Source organism: Hoplias malabaricus, chromosome 16 (genome assembly GCF_029633855.1).
Source record: "Hoplias malabaricus isolate fHopMal1 chromosome 16, fHopMal1.hap1, whole genome shotgun sequence".
NCBI classification, from domain to species: Eukaryota; Metazoa; Chordata; class Actinopteri; order Characiformes; family Erythrinidae; genus Hoplias; species Hoplias malabaricus.
This window is the reverse complement of record NC_089815.1, coordinates 17,711,124-17,735,246: the sequence shown is the minus strand read 5'-3', so window position 1 is coordinate 17,735,246 and position 24,123 is coordinate 17,711,124. Positions and strand designations below refer to the sequence as shown.

Here is a 24,123-nt window from a genome sequence, read left to right as displayed (position 1 = left end):
AAATTATGAACAGTTTCTACTCTGACAATGGTAAGGCCCTTTAAGAACAATCTAGAAAATGTGTTTGTGACTTAGGCTTAGCCTGATGCTGAGATTCCATCGCACATACATACATAATGCATGTACTTCATAGTGAAATCTACTTATACCAAAAAAGGGTTAGTCCAACTTGACCTACTGCAAGGCCATTTTTTTTCTTACATTATATTTCTCAAGTCATATTCAGAATTATTGCACATCAAAAAAAAAAAAAAAAAAAAAAAAATCAGACACCATAAGAAACAATACAAATCGTATATACAAAACATGGAATTAAACATGCTAATTCACTTTAATTCACCCCATCACCTCCCAACACCCAACCAACATTTTATGCTGCAGTTACAGCTTCTAATTTTCTGGGAAGTATTTCTACTCAATGCAATGTTTCTATTGAACATTTCTGCTGATGATTACATTCAGTCAGGAGCACATTACTGAGTTCAGGTATTGTTGCTTGATGAGCAATTCTGGATCAGAAATGGCACTCCAAAATATCCCATGTTAGGAACACCGTTAAATGGTTCCACAGCCCAATGCTGGAGGGTGAGGTTAAGCTCTTGTGCAGCTGCACCAAGTGTCCCAATTTAGTCCACGTCTTTTCTGTGGAGATTGTTCAAGCTGAATATTTGTCACAGTACAGGAAACTTAAAGTCAGGGAATTCACAAATTGTAATGGGTGTCTAAAATTATTTGGCAAAATGTTTAAAGGGATGTCAATTATGAACTTCAGTTATGTTCAAGAGGTAGTTTTTAAGATGGGTTCAATCCTGGAGCTTTTAAATGTGCTACGTGGGAAAAAAAGTCATTCATTCTAATCTACTCTGTCCAAAGTCTTGGCATAGGTTCTGTTTAGTCTAGTGGTGAACTTTGCTTTTCTTGGCCATCCTTAATTCTGCTATGGTCAGACTGAAGAATGGCTGGGTTGCACCTGGGATATTTTTGCGCTAATTTGAAAAAAAAGGGGAAATGACAGAGAAGTATCTTTCCTTGCTCCATTGAGAGTCCAGTCCATTGCACTCCACATGTGCCCTCTCGTACAATAATATCTTTGACAGAATAGCAGAAGTCATCTTTCATTTAAACCCATTAGTGTTTTTAATGACAAGTAGGAAAGCCATTCAAAACCAAGAATTTATTTGACTTACTCAAATATTAAACTCATGTGACAGAAGAAAGACCTCAGGACTTTTGTTGGTGAATGCTGACCATATTCATAACTGCAATAAATATTTTTTTTAAACAGAAAATCCCTTTAGAAGCACTTACCCTGAACATTAATGATGCATCTCATTTGATTATTGAAAGAAGAAACACATAAATTATGTCCAAGATTCTTACAGAACATGTTTTTTGCTTTTTAACAAATATTTGGGACTCATTCCAGAAAACAAAGTGTTCAACAAGCCCAAATTGTCCAGGTTTGTCTTTTTCATCATCATTTTTCTCATGTCTTCATCTTGCAATCTGGCATCTCTCCATTGACCTTCACATAGATGAGAGGACAAACTAGTTAATCCCCAAATTTGACTTACAATTTCATTTTATAAGTATTTTTTAGTGAACAATTTAACTTATACAATTTTCTTTCCATCCCAGATTTGTTTAGTACCCAAATTTTGCTCCTTGAATTTGAGAGCTAGAAGTATGACATTGTTAAAAATATTAAAAGGTCATAGTCATTAATATCTTTATCCAGAACATCTCTCCAAGTATTTAAACTGCACCCAAGGTCTTCAGCACAAACTTAGTGTCTAAAATGATAGTTGTGGTAACCTACACTGTGTTATTTGGTCATTGATAGCCCTTTTCCACTAACGTTGGCACCAGTTTGTTTCCCATTCGCATTATGTTTCCACCAACATAATTTGGCTCCAAAACATTATGTTCCCAGCTGGAAAAGAATATTAGATTGTTCTGCATGAGCCATGACTCTGTCATCTCTAGAAAGGGCACAGAGCCTCAAATAAAATGTTACTGCACAGTGGAGCTGGATGGGGTTATTTGCAATATTTCATATTGTCCATGATAGTGTGCTGGGCAAAAGACCAGAAAAAACGATGGGTCATTATTTCGTTTTTTTTTTTTTTTTTTGAAAAAAGGATATAACCCTTTATCCATTTCCTGATTTAGAAAGAAATACAGGAAATAAAAAAAATAAAAAACAACAAAATGTTAGGTTTGATTTAGCATGAATTGAGGCCGCCGGCTGTTTTCTGTGTTGTTCTCATTTCACAAGCTCAGCAGGACATCTCAGTACTCTGCATAATTTACATGGGTATTATATATCAGATCATACTGGTAATGGTTTATTACTGTGGTTTATTTCTGTGTTTATTAAAGTAATGGTTTATTACCTTTATATGTTTATCTCTGGCTCTGGTACTAAATTCAGCAACAACACAATGCCCCCCACTGATGACATATCCTTGGCTCCCATCAAAATTGGCGGAAATATGGCCCAGTTCACTGGATATTACCAAGGTTCCAAAAAGTCTGAATGGAGAGCCAGAGTACTTTTGGTCAAAGATGGGCTATCTTTGTAGTTTTCTTTTAGTCATAATGTGTGCTAAACCCATCAACAAGTCTTCATAAACATACTGAAGAGCTGAAGGTATTTTGAGTGGGTTGAGAAAACTCTGGGGTTGTATTTATGGAGAAAGTTTTGGTAACACTGTTGTCAAACATTTGTAATCAGTAGTGTCATAATTCCAGTGCTAATGCTATAGGCGCAAAATGGGAACACTAAACATTTCTTTAGTAGTAGAATACAACAAGGGTAAGATCACAATTTTGTCAGTTTGATTTTTCACCAAATAGTTCATTTAATTAATCATGAAAAATGAAAGACACACCTTTAGACAGATCTATTGCCGTGGTTGAGTCCGTGTGCCCATTCTCCTCCTGTTTGAGGTACTAGGTCTGCGGCCCTGGGTTCTGCCCTGTTGGGCAGAGGGATAGGCCACTACCTGGGCTGAGCCTCTTCTGACCTGCATCCCCTGTGATTCCCTCATGTCTTGAGCCATCTGTGCCAAGGTCTGGCTAGGATTCGTTTGCAATCGCTGAAACAGACTCTCACGGTTTACAGTTCTTTTTGGACAGTTGAAAGTTAAAGCAACTCCGGATTCTGACTTCATCTCCCTGGAGAAACCATCTGATGTTCCATCAAAACAGCGACCTATGGCAATCTCCTTGGCAATTCGTGGGTTCTGGTCTGTGACAGTGTAGATTCCATAGTTGTGGCCAAGGGGATCTACAGGAGCTAACATGTTAAAAGCATGAGACTCATTATTCTGTAGAACAGGTGGATGTTTGGTAAGGTACTCTTGTAGGAGACTATTGATACCTATTCTTCGGCAGTTGCCTTGTGGAATGACAGTAATGAGAGATCTGTCAACCGCACCTTGGTCAAAAAGCATTCCGCTGCACTTGAACTCCAGGCAGGCTGCAGAGGTGTTAGGATGGTGCAAGTCACGTGTGCTGCGGATGTCTCTAATTCCATAGAGCTGACCTCTGGTCATTGGATGAGTGCCGCCTAAGTTCCTTGATCGTACCATAACTTCTATTGCCCCAAGGATCTTTACTTTGATGTAGCAAGCTCGGAACTCCTGAGGATTAGGCCACCAAGACAAATAATCTCCAGTCCATGTTGTGAGATCGCTCTCTTCAAAAGGCACTACATTGTACTCATACTTGTCTTTCTCTACACGGAAGAAACGGAAATGATTTGCATCAACTGGGGCATTTTCACATGCAATTAAATTTTGATAAGGATATATGGGCCCATTGGTTTCATCCAGATTATTTGGATTAGGTTTGGCTAAATTTATTTTGAAAGCTGTTTTTTTAAGTGCCAGGTCTTCATGATCAGAACGCTGATAATCTAACTTGTCTAAGTATGGTTGTGTCACACCAATGATATTAGGATTCATCTTTGGGGCTGATGGAGCTGCTTCAAGTTCTTCACCACCCATTATGGCTGTGACATAAGCTGTATATGCATCAGGTCTCTGAGCATCACAGAAGGCTGGGAGGCATGCTCCATTTGGTCCTGTAATCACACTGTCAAAGCGTCCCCATGCTCTGGGATTTGAGGAATAGCCAGGTTTGGGTTCCAGGTTTATGAGATTGATAACGACTCCTTCAAGTTGTTCTGAAGGCAGGAATTTGTCACTCATGTAAGCACGGACCTTGACATAACAACGTCGACTCTCAGGTACATCCAAGTTGAACAGTCTCCGCTCCCTGATTTCCATGTTTCCAATCAGGAAAGTGCGTTCCTCTCTTTTTCTTCTTCCATTTCCACCCGTGGTAACCTGAGTAGGTTGGAAGTTACCTTCCTCCTCCCAGATACCTGTGTCTGGATTGAGAGACCAGAGTTTCATAGCAGGGATATGCTCTTGCATTTTGACATGCTCTGTGTCAAGGAGCACTTGCACGCCACCTGCTCCAAGAACTTCCTTGTTCACTTCATCTCTGAAATCAACAGAAAACATTCCATATGTCCTTAGAGGAAGAATGTCACCCTCATCACCCACAAAGTTTAAGTCTCCTGGAGTGGCAGCAGCTGTGGTGATGTTGCGTGGATCAAAGAACGTGACACTGGCTTTAACCGTGCCTTCATATGTTTCTCCAGTCGTCTTGTGGAAGGAATTGGGAGGTATGACCAGCTGACCGATGGGATCTTCACCTTCTATTTCACCCAGATAAATGGTGTTGGTCTCTCCGGAGTCAATGTCAACTGGTTCTTGCTTTCTCATGACTTTTACATCATGGTATACTGCACCACCTTTTTTGTCAAAGATAAAGACTTTGAGAGTATCTATGAATCTTTCTGATGGGTCTACAAAGTTCACTACAAGGCGCTGGTTGTCAGAAGGAACTTGAATTGTAAACCCACCCTGATATCCTGTGGTTCCTATTCGTTCTTTTCCCATAAAAATGTGCCCAAAACGTAGGGGCTCATTGTTGTCAGCTGCAGCCACTCTACCCCGAACTAGAATTTTGGGCTCCACACATTTTTGACAGCCACATTCACTCACTACTTTTATTGGCAAAGTGTATCTTCCACAGTTGATCTCCTTTGACTCCATTTGTTTGACCCCACAGCAGAAAGCAGAAGCATCTCTACATCGCAGGTCAAAGTCGAGTGTTCCAGGACATTTGTTGTGAGGACAGCGGCCAGTATTGTAGAACATGGATCTTGTACCTGGCTGTTTACAGTCAACTGGAAGTCTAATCAGATGACTTTCCGGTGTAACATTACATGCTGGTGTTCCTTTGGCTGAAAAAAAAACATGAAAATGCATGTTAGATCACAATATATACAAAACTATTTATTTTTTTCATTTCAGAGCATATTTTACAATGGCCTGGAGAACCAAAACACAACAACATTTAGGAAGAAAAATGCCAGAGCACAGTAATATTAACAGAACACAACAACATTCCCTAAATATAAACTCATTCATGGAGAACACATAAGCATTAAGAGAGAATATAACACTATTATGAGAAAACACAAATGCCTTAAGGGGAACATGAAAACTCAGTAACCAACCCTTAATATTGTTATGTTCTGCCTTATTGTTATGTTCTCTTCTGTTGTTTGCTTCCTAAATGCTGTTGTCTTTGGACACTTGGTCCACCATAATATTCTGATTCCTATGCATGATTATAGTGACTTTTAGTTACATAATTTTCTCTTTGCATAAATGGGTGAGGCAAATTTTACAAAGAGATATTAAATCTAAAATCATAGAAACTAAAGCCAAAGTACATCTGTGACAAATTAGTAGTTTTGACTGGCAAAATATAACATGATTACAAAATAACAAAAAAGACAGGAAACTATTGCAAATAGTTTGCATATGCTACAATGGAACTTCCCTATGGACATCATACAAGCTCTATTTGCACAAATGAACACCTTTGTCCTCACATTAAAATAGCAGATGTCATTGAATATAAGTGGTGTTAACAAATATTTGGAAATACATACACTGATCACCCTAATATTAAAATTAAACCCTTCTTTCTACACTTATTGTAGATTTTATCAGTTCCATTAACCATACAGGTGCACCCAGCAGTTCTACAAATACCAGCATTGTCATTGCCCACAAGATGGTGTTGGGTATTTTTACTTGGTGAACTATCACATAATTTGGAACAACCACAAAAAAAATATAACCTCCTCTGTGTTTGTACTCAACATTGAAGAACAGGGCAAAATAGCAAAATAAAAAGATCATTTTAATATTCTGGCTGTTTTGTGGATATTTTAACATAAAAAACTTTTAATTAATAAAAAGCTTGTTTATTATCATTACTCTTATTATTCTTTGTTTTGTTTTGTTTTGATTTTTTCTTACAAGAATTGCACTGTGATTAAGTCTTTATAAACACAATAATTTAGAAGCTAACTTTGATCTCCAAACTTCCAGATGGAGAGGGGAAAAAAAGAAAGACTATTTGCCTAAACACTGGCAAAATGATTAAAGCTTATGATGTCATGGCATAGTCTCCTGTCATACTCAGTGTCTCCAGTGTCCATAAATTAATGACTGGTCATATGGGGATACTTAATTTCCACATTATACCACCACCGTGAAAGCTGTTCATTCATCTTGAAGAAAGCTGTGTATTATGATTAAATATGATGGAAAAGAACTTTATGGGAATATGTTCAGAAGCTGTGATGAATTAAAACACAGCAACATTAAAAAAGACTCACATTTGACTCTGTGTTCAGAATCCTGTTCAGAGTATCTAGCACAATTAGATGGTCTTGTTCCCACTGTTTACTAACTCGTGGCCACAAATAACCTAATAATTAGCCTTTTCCCATGGATTAGTAAGTTGTAGCCAAAACGTAATTATCTGTCCTTCATGATTCTCTAGAGTTGGCAAAGTTGATACCACTTTTTATTTTATTTTAAGTTTCTTGTTCCCACAATTTGCAAAGACTTGGCCACTAACTACTATTCCCACAGTTTGCTAAATTACAAAAAAAGTAATCAATAATAACACTAATTCGTTCATTCATTCATTATCTGTAACTGCTTATCCAATTCAGGGTCGTGGTGGGTCCAGAGCCTACCTGGAATCATTGAGCACAAGGCGGGAATACACCCTGGAGGGGGCGCCAGTCCTTCACAGGGCAACACAGACACACACACATTCACTCACACACTCACACCTACAGACATTTTTTGAGTCGCCAATCCACCTGCAACGTGTGTTTTTGGACTGTGGGAGGAAACCGGAGCACCCAGAGGAAACCCACGCAGACACGGGGAGAACACACCAACTCCTCACAGACAGTCACTCGGAGCGGGAATAGAACCCACAACCTCCAGGCCCCTGGAGCTGTGTGACTGCAACACTACCTGCTGCGCCACCGTGCCGCCAACAACACTAATAATAATAATAATAATAATAATAATAGGCGGGAACACACCCTGGAGGGGGCGCCAGTCCTTAACAGGGCAACACAGACACACACACACATTCACTCACACACTCACACCTACGGACACTTTTGAGTCGCCAATCCACCTACCAACGTGTGTTTTTGGACTGTGGGAGGAAACCGGAGCGAACCGGTAACAGTTTATATTAAATAAACACTAGTAATAATTTAATAAGGACAATAAACAAGAAGCATTATGTATGGAAGTTCTTGTTTCTATCCATCCATCCATTATCTGTAACCGCTTATCCAATTTAGGGTCGCGGGGGGTCCAGAGCCTACCTGGAATCATCGGGCGCAAGGCGGGAATACACCCTGGAGGGGACGCCAGTCCTTCACAGGGCAACACAGACACACACACATTCACTCACACACTCACACCTACGGACACTTTCGAGTCGCCAATCCACCTGCAACGTGTGTTTTTTGGACTGTGGGAGGAAACCGGAGCACCCGGAGGAAACCCACATGGACACGGGGAGAACACACCAACTCCTCACAGACAGTCACCCGGAGCTGGAATCGAACCCACAACCTCCAGGCCCCTGGAGCTGTGTGACTGCGACACTACCTGCTGCGCCACCGTGCCGCCAACAACACTAATAATAATAATAATAATAATAATAATAGGCGGGAACACACCCTGGAGGGGGCGCCAGTCCTTAACAGGGCAACACAGACACACACACACATTCACTCACACACTCACACCTACGGACACTTTTGAGTCGCCAATCCACCTACCAACGTGTGTTTTTGGACTGTGGGAGGAAACCGGAGCGAACCGGTAACAGTTTATATTAAATAAACACTAGTAATAATTTAATAAGGACAATAAACAAGAAGCATTATGTATGGAAGTTCTTGTTTCTATCATTATCAATAATTGTGACATTCCTTAACCATTTAGTAATGCTTATTGCTATCTTATAACTGTTGTATACTTTATTACATATAGCAGGGTTATCATACTGCATTGAGAATTGTGGAGTGATACACAGTCGTGTTCACCAGAGCAATCCTTCAGTAGAACACTGCAGCTGATTGCTTTAGCATGCAATGCCGCAGTCACATTTGCCTCAGTCTATAACAAGCATCCTGGGAATTAACACAATGTATAGTCATGTGCTCAGATGTGGAAACACATACTTGTCTGACCATTTAAAAAAAAAAAAAAAAAAAAAAAAAAAAAAAAGATTTATGGACAGTCTTGGATTTCACTTCTGTGCTTCGGTGCAGAGTTCCAGAGCAGTGAGGCTGGAAGTTTTACTGATGCAGTGGTGACTACACATCAGTTCTTTGCATAGAAAAGTACCAACACAAACATAATGAAATGTTCTGTTGAACACCAGAGCCATAAAACTACATGATATACAATGATACATATATATATATATATATATATATATATATATATACATATGTTAACCTCTGCAAAAATACATTAATAGGATACTGAGTAAGAAAATATGAAGGCATAAGTGGGGCAAAATGCCATTTGTATGCCCCTGTAAAAGATGTGTTAACTTGCATTTATTTCTCATGGAACATATATGAGGTATATGAGATACGAGAGCCATATCTTATATGACTGGGTATTTCAAACTTTTGCAATCAGTTTTAGATTTTTTACAAATATAGCGATACAAATATTGGAACATGAAAATGAATGGATTCTGCACATACCAAAAACAGCTAAGAAGGCTGGAGTGGACTTGATGCTGCCTGCCAGACTGTTGGCTTTACAGTGATAGTGTCCGGACTGTTCAAGTTTCAAATCCCGCAAAACCAAGTCTTCATCATACTTGTAAATCTTCTGGTCGAGTAACGTTCCATTGTGATACCTGGTTGTAAAATGAACTCAGTTTTAACTCAGTACAAACTTTTAGGTGAATATAATATATCTCTAACTTTGTAGTAGTTAAAGGCATTGTAAGAATTTCTGTTAGAAGTAAGATTCCTAATTACAAACAATAATATTTAAATAACATTATCCTCTTATTTTGTTATGAACATAGGAACACATTCACACTTAAGCTGTTTACACACACAAACTTTGGAAAAAAGCTGGAGAATCAGGTCCATAGTTGCCCTTTCACATATGTAACAGATAGGCAGTTTTTTTTCCATGTGACACATTCTTGCAGCTAGAAATGTTCCACATGCTTTAGGCATGTGGTGATGTATGATTCTCCAGAACATTTATTGTTCTATTCACACTTGCACTTTATAGGACATTATGCAGATTTTGTACAAAGCTGATGCTAGGATAAAGTCCTGTTAATGTCCGGTCTGAATATTACTGACATTTGCTCTCACACACACAGCTTCTCTGAAAATGTCTGGGTTAACATTAAGGCTAGCCCCAAATATTCTACTATTCAGATATTCTTTTGATGGAATTTTGAGATTGTGGCTTTTACTTTTTTCTTGGGGGGGATTTGTGGCTACCATTAAAGGCAATGCTCCACTCCCCCCCTATTCAATCTCAAAAGAAAAAAAACATTTCAGTAAAAAAAAAAAAAGCCCAGTGTTCTTCCCATATTCAGCCTCATCCACATAAATGTTCGGAAGACTAAGACCGTTACAACAAAGCACGCCAAAGCTACATTTCAATTATCAATTACGTTTCAAATTAAAGCACCTCCACTTAGCTCTGGTTAACTTGTGTATACGCTTTGCCCTTAATGGCACAGCGTACACATGGATTAGCAAATCAGTTAGTGAGCAGACTCAATCTGGGAGCTGTATCACAGCCTTAAATTTTAAAGTGGGCATTGTACACGTATTTTCTGAAATCCCCCCCCCCCCCCCCCACTCACACACACACACACACACACACATATTTTAATATTCACCAGCTATGAAAGCCAACACTCCTAAGCTCTGTAAATGGCATTTGGGACAACCCTAGTTACCATACATGTGTGGATGGGGTTTTATTGTCTCTGTTTTAGCATTTATTTTTCTTGTACAGATACGTTAATGTCATTAAAATCATAGGTCATTTTTGTACTTTTTACTGTATTTTTCCTACCAGTAATATTTGTCAGGGTTGGGCGTTCCAGTCGCTTTGCAGCAAAGAATCACCCGCTGTCCTTCGTAGCGTACTTTGTCCTCAGGATGCTTCACAATGTAGGGCTTCTCTGAAAGGCAGAAAGATTCCAGCTGCTATAAATGAACTGAAGCGTCCACTCTAATAAAATGCATCTGTGTCTACTGTATACACAGAATTGCAGCTCTCTTGTAAAATTGCCTCCAGAAAATCACTATTCCAGAGAGTGTTATTTTTGGTCCTCTGTCTGGGAGCTGTCGGGGAATGCTCACTGCAGTTAATTTGGAGCCTTATTTATTATGATGGAATGCTTCACTGGGCTTACCTGAGGACCTGAGGATAGCTCGAATCCACAGGCTTTCACTGCTGTTGCTGTAAACAGGCACAGTGGCAGGAGCGAACATCCCCTTGCTGATGACTATTTGGGTCTCAGGGCCAGAGCACAAGTCAGGGATTTTAAACTGACCCTTGGTGTCCGTGAAGGTCTGGATAAGCTTGGGCTGACCTGGAACTACCACACTGGCTCCAGACACCGGAACACCAGATACAGTCAGAACTTCCCCTTGCAGGGCTTTGCCTGGACATACACAATGGCTGCAGTCTTCATTGGGACGTCCCTCTGGGCACACTAGTTGACACATGACTACCACATCCACACACAGCCACACACACAAAAGACATTGTTTATTCCAGGCTGCATATTCTTTTCTGAAGCCTGTAGACCTACTGAAGAGGTACTAAGATGACAGTTTATCATTGTCTTTGCATCGGAACTCCTGAAATAAATCAGTATTTGTGTTAAACCCTATTTTGGGTAATAATGGTAAATAAATTGGTAAATAATTTTGCTTCTTGAAATAGCTTTAAGCATAGTGTGTTACACTCCTTGTAGAAGAGTAGGTTTCAGTTCCCAACTTGGGCAAGCACTCAGTATTATACTAATTTGAGATTTTGACAAGTCTTTATACAGTATTACCTTAACTTATGAGTTTAATTTGTTCTGTGACTGAGCTCGTAACTCAATTTGCTGGTATATCAAATTAAATTTCCCCATTAAAATGAATTGAAATGCTAATAATTCCTTCCAGCCCCTCAAAAACCACACCAATTTTTTATATATATATATGTTAACCTCTGCAAAAATACATTAATAGGATACTGAGTAAGAAAATATGAAGGCATAAGTGGGGCAAAATGCCATTTGTATGCCCCTGTAAAAGATGTGTTAACTTGCATTTATTTCTCATGGAACATATATGAGGTATATGAGATACGAGAGCCATATCTTATATGACTGGGTATTTCAAACTTTTGAGTTTTCAATCAGTTTTAGATTTTTTACAAATATAACGATACAAATATTGGAACTCCTGCATGAAAATTAATGGATTCTGCAGAATTTTTTGTTACATGTTTTTAAATATGAAAATGTTCTTTATAAATAACAAATAATTTATAATAAATAATAATACATAATAAAAGATAACAAAGAAATAAAATGGTTCTATAAAGCTGGTGGAGTTGGAGGAGATTGGTGGAGGAGGTTGGGGGAGTTTTATTTTTCATGCTTTATTGAATAACTTAACTTATTTGCTACACATTTAATGCTACAATGCTACAAAAACTGTGATAAGATAGAGATGCTTGCATGGCACAATAACCAAATGAACAGAATGCTCACTGGACTACTTAGATCTGGTGGCTTAGGCTTACTCACTCGTAACTCAAATCTCAGCTCATATCATAAAGCAAAAACATAGACAGAGCGACGGCTTTGAAAAAGTTCGAAAAGTTCAAAGATTCAAATGTAAGTCAAGGTTTCACTGTTTCACTGTATTAACCAATATCTGGAATGGGGAGAAACAAGTTACAGGTTGGCTGATGAATTGTGTACCAGCAAATAGGAAACAGTAAGTGTCAACACATGACACACAATTCTTGGACTCCCTGAAAGCTACAAAATAATTATTGAGTGGTCCCTAAAATTAAGCATAAAGAATGTTACAGTGTTATGGTATATCTTAACCCTCCTGAGTTTTCAACAAATATAAATGCCTATATGTGAATAACAATAAATTTTGGTCTGTCACAGGCTGGCACTGGGTTAGTTATCTGACTGCTGTTTGCTCTGCACCTCTCCAAAGAGGGGGCATGGCACATCATTTAACTTTTATTTATTTATTTATTTATTCATATAAAATATGCCTCATGGACTGTGGTTGTTAGTGTGAGGCAAATGTGAAGATTGAGTGGCATATATGATGCAATTTATCTAGCTATGTTATGCTTACAGCATGCAGTAGAGAGCTAAATTACTAATCTATGTTTTTCTTAATACTGAATTAATACTTAAGTGTTCAGCCTATATAATTAAACAAAGGAATCTACCAATCACAAGTGGGCATTTCACATATTGGTGTAGAAGGTACTGTAGGTCGAATGTATGGGTATCGCATAAACAGGCAAAACGGCACCTGGACATGGTGTCTTTCCACACTTCTGGACTTCTGCTGCCCGTCCTAGGCACTGAACCTTGTCAGAAGACCTGGTGCAGGTTCTCCGTCTGCCTCTTCGACCTGTTCCACAGGTCACAGAGCAAGCGCTCCACAGTCCCCACTGGCCCCACTCGGCTGCTCAGACAAGACACAGGGGAAATGCTGCAGTGAGTTTACAAGGCTGACCTTTTAGGGATCAATGTAGCCCATCTGGGTAATCTGCATGAATGAAAGTCTCTTTGAAGTAGCGGTACATTGATTTCTCGATCAAAGCCTGCAAAGTTGTTCCTTATTTGGACATGTGTTATAATTACTTCTGCTAAGTGGATGCCACATGTATCATTAAATCATCAAGAACTTAATACCCCAAGACAACTACTGTCAAATAACAAGCAAACATGTACATATCTTTACCTTTAGATAGCTTAAATAACTAAATAAGTAACTCTGTTTTAGCAGCGCTATGATGGAAGATGGCCTTTCAGCTAAAATTTAAATATTGTATTAATTATCAATAAAAAGCTTATAAATGAACAGTGCATATATTTCAAGGTTATTATAATATCAGAATATATTTTAAATATTGCCTGCTGTATATGACAATTAGCCTCAAAATTATGTGAATTGTGAATAACTTGATTATCTTGTTAAAAATAACTCCTGACTAGGGGTGGGATATATCAAAACCAAGTTAACAGTCAGTCTTTTAACTTCAGGTGCTAGAAGCAGGAAAATCTTACCAGATTTTGATGACATACAGTCATATTATGATAGGCCCATGTCATAACTGAATACATGGATTACTCCCTAAAAAGTGGTTAAAGGAAGTACAACTGGTGAAGTGGTGACAAGATCATGGGAGGTCACGGTTAACTGATGCACAAGGGTAGTCTGTCTAGTCCAATCTAGAAATAGAAATGTTAATATTTAGCCCTAGTCAATGTTGTTTAGATCCTTGTGCTTATGCATATGTCCCACTCTAGGTGACTTTCTGTGAGGAGATTGGTGTGTTCTCCCTATGTCCCCGTGGGGTTCCGCCGGGTGCTCTGGTTTCCTCCCACGGTCCAAAATCACACATTGGTAGGTGGATTTGCTACTCAAAAATGTCCATTGGTGTGAGTGTGGGAGTAAATGTGTAAGTGTGTGTTACCCTATGAAGGACTGGCGCCCCCTCCAGGGTGTGTTCCCACCTTGCACACAGTGATTCATGTAGGCTCCATTCCCACCGCGACCCTGAACTGGTTAAGTGGTTTAAGACAATGAACGAATGAATGAATGAATGAATGAATGAATGAATGAATGAATATATATCAAGATTGCCATGCAGAATGGATTGGGTCCCTCCACATGGGATAATAATAGATTTAGGTCAGAATCCCTGACACATCCAGGCCACTGGGTGTCAGTACAATTTTTGTTTGACAATGTGAAGAAGAACCATTGGAGAAAATGAGTCATAGTTCCAAAAACAGCTTTTGTTGGCTTGGCGGGGTACCTTGGCAAGGTGGGGTGGAACACTCTCTGCGCTCTGTGTGGGGGCCAGGACAGGTTGGCGTGTACAGAGTGGGAAGAGCCTGTGTGCTCATGCATTTCCGCCGGCGCAGCTGGATTCCAACATCGTGGCAGGCAGTAGTTGAGCAAGGCCCCCATGCTGTCCAGTCCGTCCAGTATACCTGAACTGAGGGGCCAGCAGAATAATTCTATATTATATATAAGGTACATAGATTGTTTTACTCTGCATTAAAGCTCCCTGTACTAAACCAACCACTACCTTACAATGAATACTTTACATTGTCTTGAATTATTTATATGAAATTTTATTTATTTCCTTGAGTAGCATCAGTAGGTGTAGCACTAATAAAAGTATGCTGTACCAGCTAAATCCGTTCTTTCTTTACAGACCCCAGGCTCACTGATCCATCTCTCATCTTGGAGTAAGCCACTTTGACGGACTGTTGTATTACTGATAGTACCTGGTGGACACTGGAATCTCACGTGGTAGTTGGAGCAGATGCGTCCATATGGCTGTTCTTTATTGACGCACCAGAAGCCCTTCTCCAGGCTGGAATGCACTACCTCGCCAGTGTCTGCAGCATCCACCCAGTCTGTGGTGCGTGCCTCCATAGCCACAGGCCGGGCACACACTCTCTCTCTGTAATAGAAACGAATGGCCTCGAGTCTCTCATAATCTCCATTACCACCTGGATGGTCAATGTTGAACCAGGATGTCCACTCTGTAAAACCTGTGTTGCAAAAGATCAACGGTAAATTAAGTTGTTGAATAATTTCATTATCTGCCAACCCTACCAATAAAACTCTTTGGGAAGCACTATCAATGCAACATTGTTAAAATGGTAAATTGCTCTGTGTTAGAGTATTTTCCAAATACTATAAATGTAATGCAATGTAAAGTGTGGCTTCGGAGGTCAGACAAAGTGGGCTCAAAGCAAAGGAAACTTCAAGACAGGAGGTGGGGTTCAGAGTCAAACCCAGACTTGTGGATGGAGGCGTGGCTGAGGCCACATAATTCCTCTCATTCAGACAGACTTATTATCTGTTGGCATCCTAAATGTAACACAGCAGTGAAGGCTCTGCCAAAAGGAGTCAGGGTTGAGGGGAAGAGTAGGAACAGAGCAAGTACATGGCAGGAGGTGGCTGCCTGACAGGCTGAGTTTTCTTTGAGTTTGAACAGGATCCTGTGTCCAGCGTCCTCCTCCTGGAGGTGGCAAACCTTGCCACAATGAGTCACCATAAGTTATACGTCAATAAAAATGTCTAAAATCCCAAAGTTTATACATTAAGGAACCACCAAAAGTACAACACTTTCCTTGAGGTATAATCTCAAAAAACTGAATGAGCTAAATAACTAAAATAAAGATAAGATCTGATTTAATTTATACATTGAAAATTGTATTAATGCACATTTTCATAATAAATCTAGGATGAATGTAACCTTATAGAATCTTTAAAAAACATCCATAAAGGACAATATGATCTGGAAGGCCATGTCTAAATAGAGATTTTTTTCCAGTGCTATGCAGGAAGCTGTCCTAATGGAAAATTTATGAAGGGTTTCTTTTAAAAAGAGATGTCTCCTTGATTTGGGCATTTGTATTTGCAAGCAACACTAGGTAGGTAGGTGTGTCTTGAATGTATTGATTACAAAATGACCTTTGAAAGTTTATATAAGACCTAACCTTAGCCCTAACCCTAACCCTACAATGATGCATTGTTCTTGGTACTTTACCTATGTTAACGTCTCAAACCTTAACCTGTTTGAATAAAAATTGAAGCCTATTCTATTTTCAGCTGAAATCTGTGTATGTAGAGTCCTTTGAGTACATTTGTGTCAATGTAATAATCTGGTTGATATCAGTATGTCATATTCAGGATTGGGCTGAGCAAATATCTTCGAGTGTCTCTGCTCAAAGCTTTCATTTTTGGACCATTTTCCTTTGGTCTGAGTCTCAGAATTGCATTGGGACCAGAAAGACCTTCAGCTATTGCTTTAGTTTCAAGTAAAAGCAGTTGTTCACAGCCAGAGTTCCACTGTTGAAACTTTGCATTGACAGGCTCCTGTTCAAGGAGAACTGGTGCTTTTTATTACTTTGTTACTCACACTGCAGGGAATCACAGTTATGTCATATTGTTTGGTGTGTTTTTTATGTGGACTATGCTTGACATAGGTATTAGTTCCAGTTTAGCATTAAATAAGTGAATGACACGCAGATGAACTGACCACAACACCAAGAAAGACATTAGTTCAGCCATAATGACCTGTGGTCTGAGGTTCAAAGATGCTGTTATAGGTCTGCTTCATGTTCCTTGTCCTTTGACTGGATTTTCGCACCTGTGAGTTGTTCCAGCTCGAACCTGCAGGGAGAAATACAGAAAATAACATGATACTCTCGTAATAAAAACCCATTTATACAAGCGAAAAATCCTTATTTTTTTAAAAAAGTAAGATTGGACAGTGTATTTATTTTTATTATTCTCTCTTGCTTCATAAAATTATGTATTAGCACTTTGTGTTGCACTATAGGCAAATGCATAAAGGTTATATTGAGGAATGAGTACAAAGACCACTTGACTTGACATGACTTATTTTAGATTTGATACAGAGTAAATTTGTCACAGTTGGCCTATTTGGCCTGAAATTTTCACCTACGTTTTTGATTAAAAGTGACATTTCTGCAACACAGTCTGCCCTACCTTCAGTCCAACATACTTAAAAGATTAGTCCTTGATGGCACGGTGTTGAATCAATCTCTATCCAGCATTTACCTCAGGTTGCATGAGTGTCTGTGAATGTGGATGGAATGTTTGCGTTCAAGGGGAAGTCTACGAAAGACACTTAATCTTCAAGCGCTGTCCCTTGGGTGTCTGCGTTTTCAATGTTCTTCGTCATGGTGCCATCAAGCGTCCAAATGGCAGCCTGGTGTACTTATACTAACCCAACATGCAGAGGTGTCAGAAGTCCATCTGGATGATCTCCATCCAGATGTGTGTGAGCACCTGATACTTGATCCAGTGATGGTCTGCAGAAGGGGTTTATTCACTTCTATAGACAACAGCCTCTCTCCTGGAGAAGAAAAATACCCAGCCCTTGCCTACATATGGAAAAGTACTGTGGCCTAATTGCATCAGATGTATCCTTTCTCTGTCCTCTATTCCCTGACCTCCTTTCCGAAGAGCTGCACTATGAAGCATGCGTTCATATGTAGAAGATGTCTCAGATTAAAGGTGATGATGTAGGACTGCCTATAAATGTTTCAGGCATTCAGTCATTTAAGTTTGTCATTAAATATGTAGGGAATGGAAACCTAAGTGAAATGGAATGGATATATATTTTTACGGAGTTTTATCAAGTTGTTTTTAAAATATATATTCATTCATTCCTGTACCAGGTGTCTTTCTAATTTAATCAAATACAGTAACAAATTCCTGACATAGCCAGGACAGACTAATCAGCCCCAAAAGTGAACTTTTCTGCACTCATTCTCCTTTTTATTAGCTCTACTGAACATACAGGTACATGCTGTAGTTCTATTAATTAAATGTTTTTGAATTTATTAAAAGTAATCAAAAACATTTTTAGAAACTAGAGCAATATAGGAATATATACTTTTCCATTCTCTGACTACATCATATATTTTGTATATTTATTACTAAATATAATGTATGTATATTATATATGTATATAATTGTGTGTATAGTGTATAAATAATATCAAGAATGATTTGTCTACTTTGTCATTTTTTGGCACTATGCTATTATTTGCACTTCTTGTAGATTCTAACTGTAATTTTTGCCTTGTATTTGAATCTATCTATCTATCTATCTATCTATCTATCTATCTATGTACTTATTACAGTCTGTGGTCCATCTGATGCATACTTAATTAGCCCCTTTTTCATCCTGTTCTTCAATGGTCAGCACCCCCACAGCACAACCACAAAGCAGGTATTGTTTAAGTATTGGATCATTGTTGGTGGAATTGATGTGGTTGTTCTTTGGGGGTTCTTACCATTGAAGAAGTGAGTGAAAGTGTGGCCACAAAGTATGTAGAGAAACTGATGGACTACTGTCTGTAATAGTAGAATGACAGATTGCACACTTAGCGTAAGTGAAGCTGATAAAATGGTCAATCAATGTAAAAAAAAAAAGGATTTTATTGTTCTGTTAATTGGTTTATACATTAAAGCTGAAATGCTTTAAGAATAGTAGAAAGACTAGAAAGGTTATTAGGCATGAAGTACATTCATGAAGACATGAAGCAGGTTTTACCTGTTTGAACTGAACTGATGGCAGTTGGTAAATATTTATGTTAGATATTTTACTTATTTTCTAGCACATATATATATAATGCCATCAGTGCATTTCAAACAGAGAAAACCTAATGTACTTCATACCTAATAACTTTTCTATATATATATATATAATGGATATTATGCACTTTCTCTATCAAGACTCAATATGTAAACCATAAAAATATTTATTTAACCTTATAATTAAAATATTAAAATATATTAAAAGCGTGCAAAGCAGACTGTATTTTTTATATTTATATTTTTGTCACACACAGTCTAGCACTGAAATATTTTTTAAGCATTCAGCAATCTGGACTGCTAAGGACCCCCATAGGCATGATCCTCTGATAGACTTTTATTTTTTTCCTGTAACGTTATATCTATATTTGCACTTATGCTCTTGAATAACTGTATATAGTATATAGATGTTATACAGTTTGGAAACAAATGAAAGGCAGATGGTCCTGGAGCAGAAACCCAGTAGGACAGGGCCAGAGTAGTGAGTGGTCAATTGTGGTTTTTAAATGAGACATGAGCTCGACAACACATTTACAGAGTAAAAGCTAGCCAGGGGGGCTCTTCGGTGTGGATTCCCTCAGACCACCTACCTAAACCTAGCAACCTAAACAGCTGCTTTCCACCAAGACTGCATCTATTATATAAATCTTTGCAGGCTATAAATGATTCTTTTTGTAGGAGTGGGCTGTGATGAGAAAATCTGGTCTGGGTAATCCGGGCTCACAGACTGCACTTTCAGCAGTGACGTGTCTGGCAAATGTAGCCAATCCACAATTCCCCCACTTGAAATAGTACAGTGCCCTGACAGTGGCTCTATTCTCAGAGAACACACTGAAGCACTTATAGCTGACTATAGTTGAGGTGTTATAGTCAGTGTAAATCTGCTGGAGTGATGCAATCCCTAAACTCATTTTATGTAATTACTCTTCTCTCCAATACTCTCTAATAGACATCTCAAATATATATGGCATCTTTCATGTAGAAAGCTCCAAGAGGATTTATTCAAATTGTGATGGTATTATATTGTTTTGGTGTTTGGCAGCTCCTTATAATTTTAGTTGTTGTAACTGACTTTGGAGTTAGGATACATTATGTATGGCATTTGACATATATTCTTCCTCAAAACAATGTAAAACTTGAATCCTCTTACAGAGGGAGGTAAATGTATTGTTAGCATTGTTAGTCTTACCTAATTTGTCCCCCTATGTGTTTCCCCCAAGTAATTCTGAGGGTTCTCCTCAGAGAACATGAAGCAGACCTATAACAGCATCTTTGAACCTCAGACCACAGGTCATTATGGCTGAACTAACGTCTCCTTCAGTGTTGTGCTTCGTGGTCCTTCATGTGACTTTTTTCGAATCATGCTCTAGCCTTCACCCTTCCAGACTGGAAATGTCTTATGGCAGAGGGAGACCTAGCTAGAATCAATAATTAAATTAGAGGACAAAAAATGTATCACGATATAATTTATCATGATAATAACATGTCGTGTTGACCAGCCCTAATGCATACAAGCTAAGACAGCGAAGAGTTTAACATACAGAGTTCTTGGCCTCACAATCATTAAATTGGATTCAGTTGGACAGAAGTTTCATTTTTAACATCTAAACACCCTGTCCACCCATTTACAGATAACTCAGATAACCTTATTGCCAGAGGTTTATCAGGAATTGCTTTTAATAATTCACTTGACATCCATTTTCCTCCCCAGTAATGATGCAGCACAGTAACAGGACACTGTTGTATTCATACGCATGGGTGTTGGGGAGGATGGGGTACTGTCAAAATGTAGGTTGTAGTGGAAACAACAGGTTAGTGGCGGCCAAAAGTATGCCAGGATCTTTGAGCATACAGCAGTAGCCTCTTTGTTATGAGGGAAGGGCCACTGCTGCATTTATTCTGGGAAACAGTGGTCATTAAGAGGCAGATTTAGTTCTCTGAACCCTACAGTATTTTCCAGTTCTACAGTGTAGTTCAGCTGAACCAGCATCCTTTTAGGTCTTCTTACGTCAGCTTATAAAGTCTGCCCTACACTCAGGCACAAATAATCTATTCATGCTATTTTCACTGTAGGTGCTTTTTAAAGGGTATTGCTTTCTACAAGTGTCTTTGGAGTGTTGCTCTTATAGCCAGGAGCTAATAAAAATGATGCATTTTTAAAACTGCCATGAAAAAAAAAATGAAAAGAAAAAAAAAAAGATTTCGGCAACCACATTTAGCTGGCAGGGATACAATCATTTCTACAATCCTGGAAGTGGTTCAGGTATTCCAGAAGCTCCAACAAGAAGAAAATGTAAAGTTATGTAAGTTCTTGGATAAACTGAGGTTTGTGGTGTGATATAGATGCTGCTGCGCTGTGGCATTACCCTTAAGTGTAATAACAGGGGTGGCACTGGAAAGCTTTTTTTTATACTGCCCTGGCATCTCATGGAAGCCCAATAACAAGCGCTTATTTGTTCAGAATCAGGCAGACAGGAACGGTGGCCAGCTGTGCTGGACTATATTCCACATCCCATCACGTATTAATGAATGTGAAGGAGGGCCAAAAAGGGTGTTTTTTTTTTTTGGAGCGTGTTTGTGTGTTTACTCATGCTCCGTGGACATGTGGAAGCACTTTTGTCCCGTTGGCTCATACACTGGCCAAGGTGCGCTCAGATGTTGAGGTCTGTCTGATGTGTCTGATGTGTCTGATTAGGTTCAGTATGAGATTAGAAGTCATCTACCCGACATTCCACAGCCTCCTCTTGAGTTTGAGTTTGGTTTTGGGTTTTGTCAGATGCATCTGTGGCCCATTATCCCGAATGGAAGTGTCTTCCAGCTCTAAATAATGACAGAAAGCAAGCCGCAATGCTACCTCTGGGAATTCCAAAAGTGCGGCTGCCACATTTTTCAGTTTTTGTATCGTACAATCTAAACGTCAATGAGATACATACGCTCTGGCCGTACTTGTTGCAGACGAACATTTGTAGACGTCCACCAATATAGCACCTTGTATGTAGGCCGAGACGGAAAATTTACAACACCTTGACATCTCACCAATCTGCTTTGATTTCACTCTTTCTTCCTGCTCCCTATTCCAGCTTCTCACCCCACATCAAAGGCTCTGAGATAGATATCCTCCTTAGGGGAATGGTGGGTAGTTGAGTTGAGCTGAGGCCCAGGGTGAGCATCTGGAAAATGGATCGTTTAAATTGGGCAGATGAGCGAGCGTCAGTATTTACTTTGTGTATACAAATTGACCACGGACTGGACCCGCCTGGCACAAGACAAAGCAGCTTATAGCTCGTTACACAATGGCCAAGCCACATCTGCTTTTTTCAGACACTGATTTAAGGCGGTTTTTCCATTTCTCTAGAGCTGCGGCTGTCTCCTGACTTTAGGAAACAGGTTATAAATTCCCAGAGATGGTTGAGGTGCAGGAGAGAAGAAAGAGAGTGACAGCGGACTGGTGAGAGGTGCGACAGAAAGATGGAGGATCACTTACATGGTACAGATATGTTTCTTAAGCTTGAATCAATAGGATGGAGATGGAGTAAATTATTATTCTGTGCTTTGAAGCACCTGCACACTTCTCAGCTTTCAGTCTCAGCTCAGAATTGGCTGAGATTTATTAGGAATTCTAGAATTAATTCTTGAGTCTTGACATGTAGAGAACAAGGAAAAATGTTTAATAGTTATTTTATAAAATATTATATTATGTAATAGAGCAATTTATTTCATATTATATTATAAATCATATAATTTGATATAATTGTTCAGAAAGGTCCTTTACACTTCCAACTAATTAAAAAATATATTTTATTCCACTTAAATGTTCTATATGACAGGGGTTCCCAGACCTGTCTTCATGATACCCCAGACAATGAATATTTTTGCATTTTCTCAATGAGAAAAAATCTGGAACATCTAAAACTGGTTTGAAGCATTTTTTAAAGGGAGTATATTTTAATTAAAATATTAAATTCTGTGAATAATAATTGTTGTTTACATTACACAATTAGTATAAGAATGGATAATCATATTTGATATTCAGTAATTAGATTTTCTACATCTGCTATCACAGTTTAAATGTTCAAAGAAAACTCAATAATTAAAAGAAAAATGTAGCAAACACAGACATGTCTGAAAATATAACACAGCATCAGGAAATAAAACCAATGTGAACAACTATCACTGAGAACTGATCTTTGATTAGCGCCATTCAAATGTTTACGTAATTTCCACATGGAAAAAAATATATTGCATTCTGTTGTGCTTTGAGTATTAGAAAATACATCTCAACGAATTATAAATTAATAAATAAATTATATATAAATGCATAATTATTATAATTATTATTACTAATACTACTACTTCCAAATGATATTTGAATCAAGAATATTCAGTTTAGGTATTAAATATTCAGTGGTATCAAGTAAACAAACATTCTAAGTTTTACTGAAGCTGTTTTATGGTATAAGACATACCTTGTGCAAGGGTAAATGTGAAGCACAGAAGAAGTGCTCCCCGAGCCCACATCTGCATGGTGCCAGTCTCACTGGAAAGCCTCAGCAGACTCTTCTCAAAGATTCAGAGCTGTATTCAACTGACTGATCTGAGAAGAAAGAGTTACACAGGTGCTTTCCCCTGTCCTTCAAAGCAAGTCTGATGAATGTTGCACCTTTCCCAGAGAACAGAGTTTTAAAAGACAGGCAGTGTGAAGCAAGTGGTCCAATCCAGCCCCCTCCTGTCTGCCATTGGATAGAGCACATATGCAACTCTAAAAAAAAGGACAATGGTAGCAATGAGCTTAATGATGATGCCAAATCCCAACGTTTAGAGGGGTTCATTTGGAAGGAATTGTTGTTTACATGAGTTACTTCCTCAGGCATAAGATTCAGTGCAGATCTACACAAGCTGTGATATAGTAATTGACAGTAATTACATTGTTATTGCATTGTCTTTTTCATTTTTTTTCTTCCTACTAGGGCATTGTACTATTAAGAAACAAAAATGTATTCATTTATTTTTAGTAACTGCTTAGCCAATTCAGGGTTGCCGTGGGTCTGGAGCCTACCCGGAATCACTGGGTACAAGGCAGGAACACACCCTGAAGGGGGCACCAGTCCTTCACACACACACACACACACACACTCACGCACTCACACCAACGGACACTTTGGAGCAGCCAATCCACCTACCAGCGTGTGGTTTTGGACCGTGGGAGGAAACCGGAGCACCTGGAGGAAACCT

At 38.8% G+C, this 24,123-nt stretch overlaps 1 protein-coding gene across 1 annotated transcript; it reads right to left on the bottom strand.

Moving 5' to 3' along the window:
- Window positions 1–1,395: 1,395 nt before the first annotated feature.
- cilp2 (cartilage intermediate layer protein 2) lies at window positions 1,396–23,415 on the bottom strand. Its single transcript, XM_066647631.1, has 10 exons — window positions 23,358–23,415; window positions 16,841–16,936; window positions 15,037–15,306; window positions 14,559–14,741; window positions 13,043–13,198; window positions 10,894–11,211; window positions 10,551–10,659; window positions 9,200–9,357; window positions 2,895–5,323; window positions 1,396–1,525 (listed from the first exon to the last, which is right to left on the bottom strand). Exons 1-9 carry the CDS (start codon window positions 23,413–23,415, stop codon window positions 2,907–2,909), a joined length of 3,765 nt encoding a protein of 1,254 aa, XP_066503728.1. The 3' UTR covers window positions 1,396–1,525; window positions 2,895–2,906.
- Between the last annotated feature and the right edge of the window lie 708 nt (window positions 23,416–24,123).

Coding starts and splice junctions, on each gene's coding strand:
- cilp2 (XM_066647631.1), bottom strand. CDS start 23,415: ATGCAGATGTGGGCTCGGGGAGCACTTCTTCTGTGCTTCACATTTACC. Junction 13,199..14,558: donor TTCCACCCCACCTTGCCAAG/GTACCCCGCCAA, acceptor TTGTCTGAGCAG/CCGAGTGGGGCCAGTGGGGA. Junction 10,660..10,893: donor AGCTATCCTCAGGTCCTCAG/GTAAGCCCAGTG, acceptor TCTGCCTTTCAG/AGAAGCCCTACATTGTGAAG.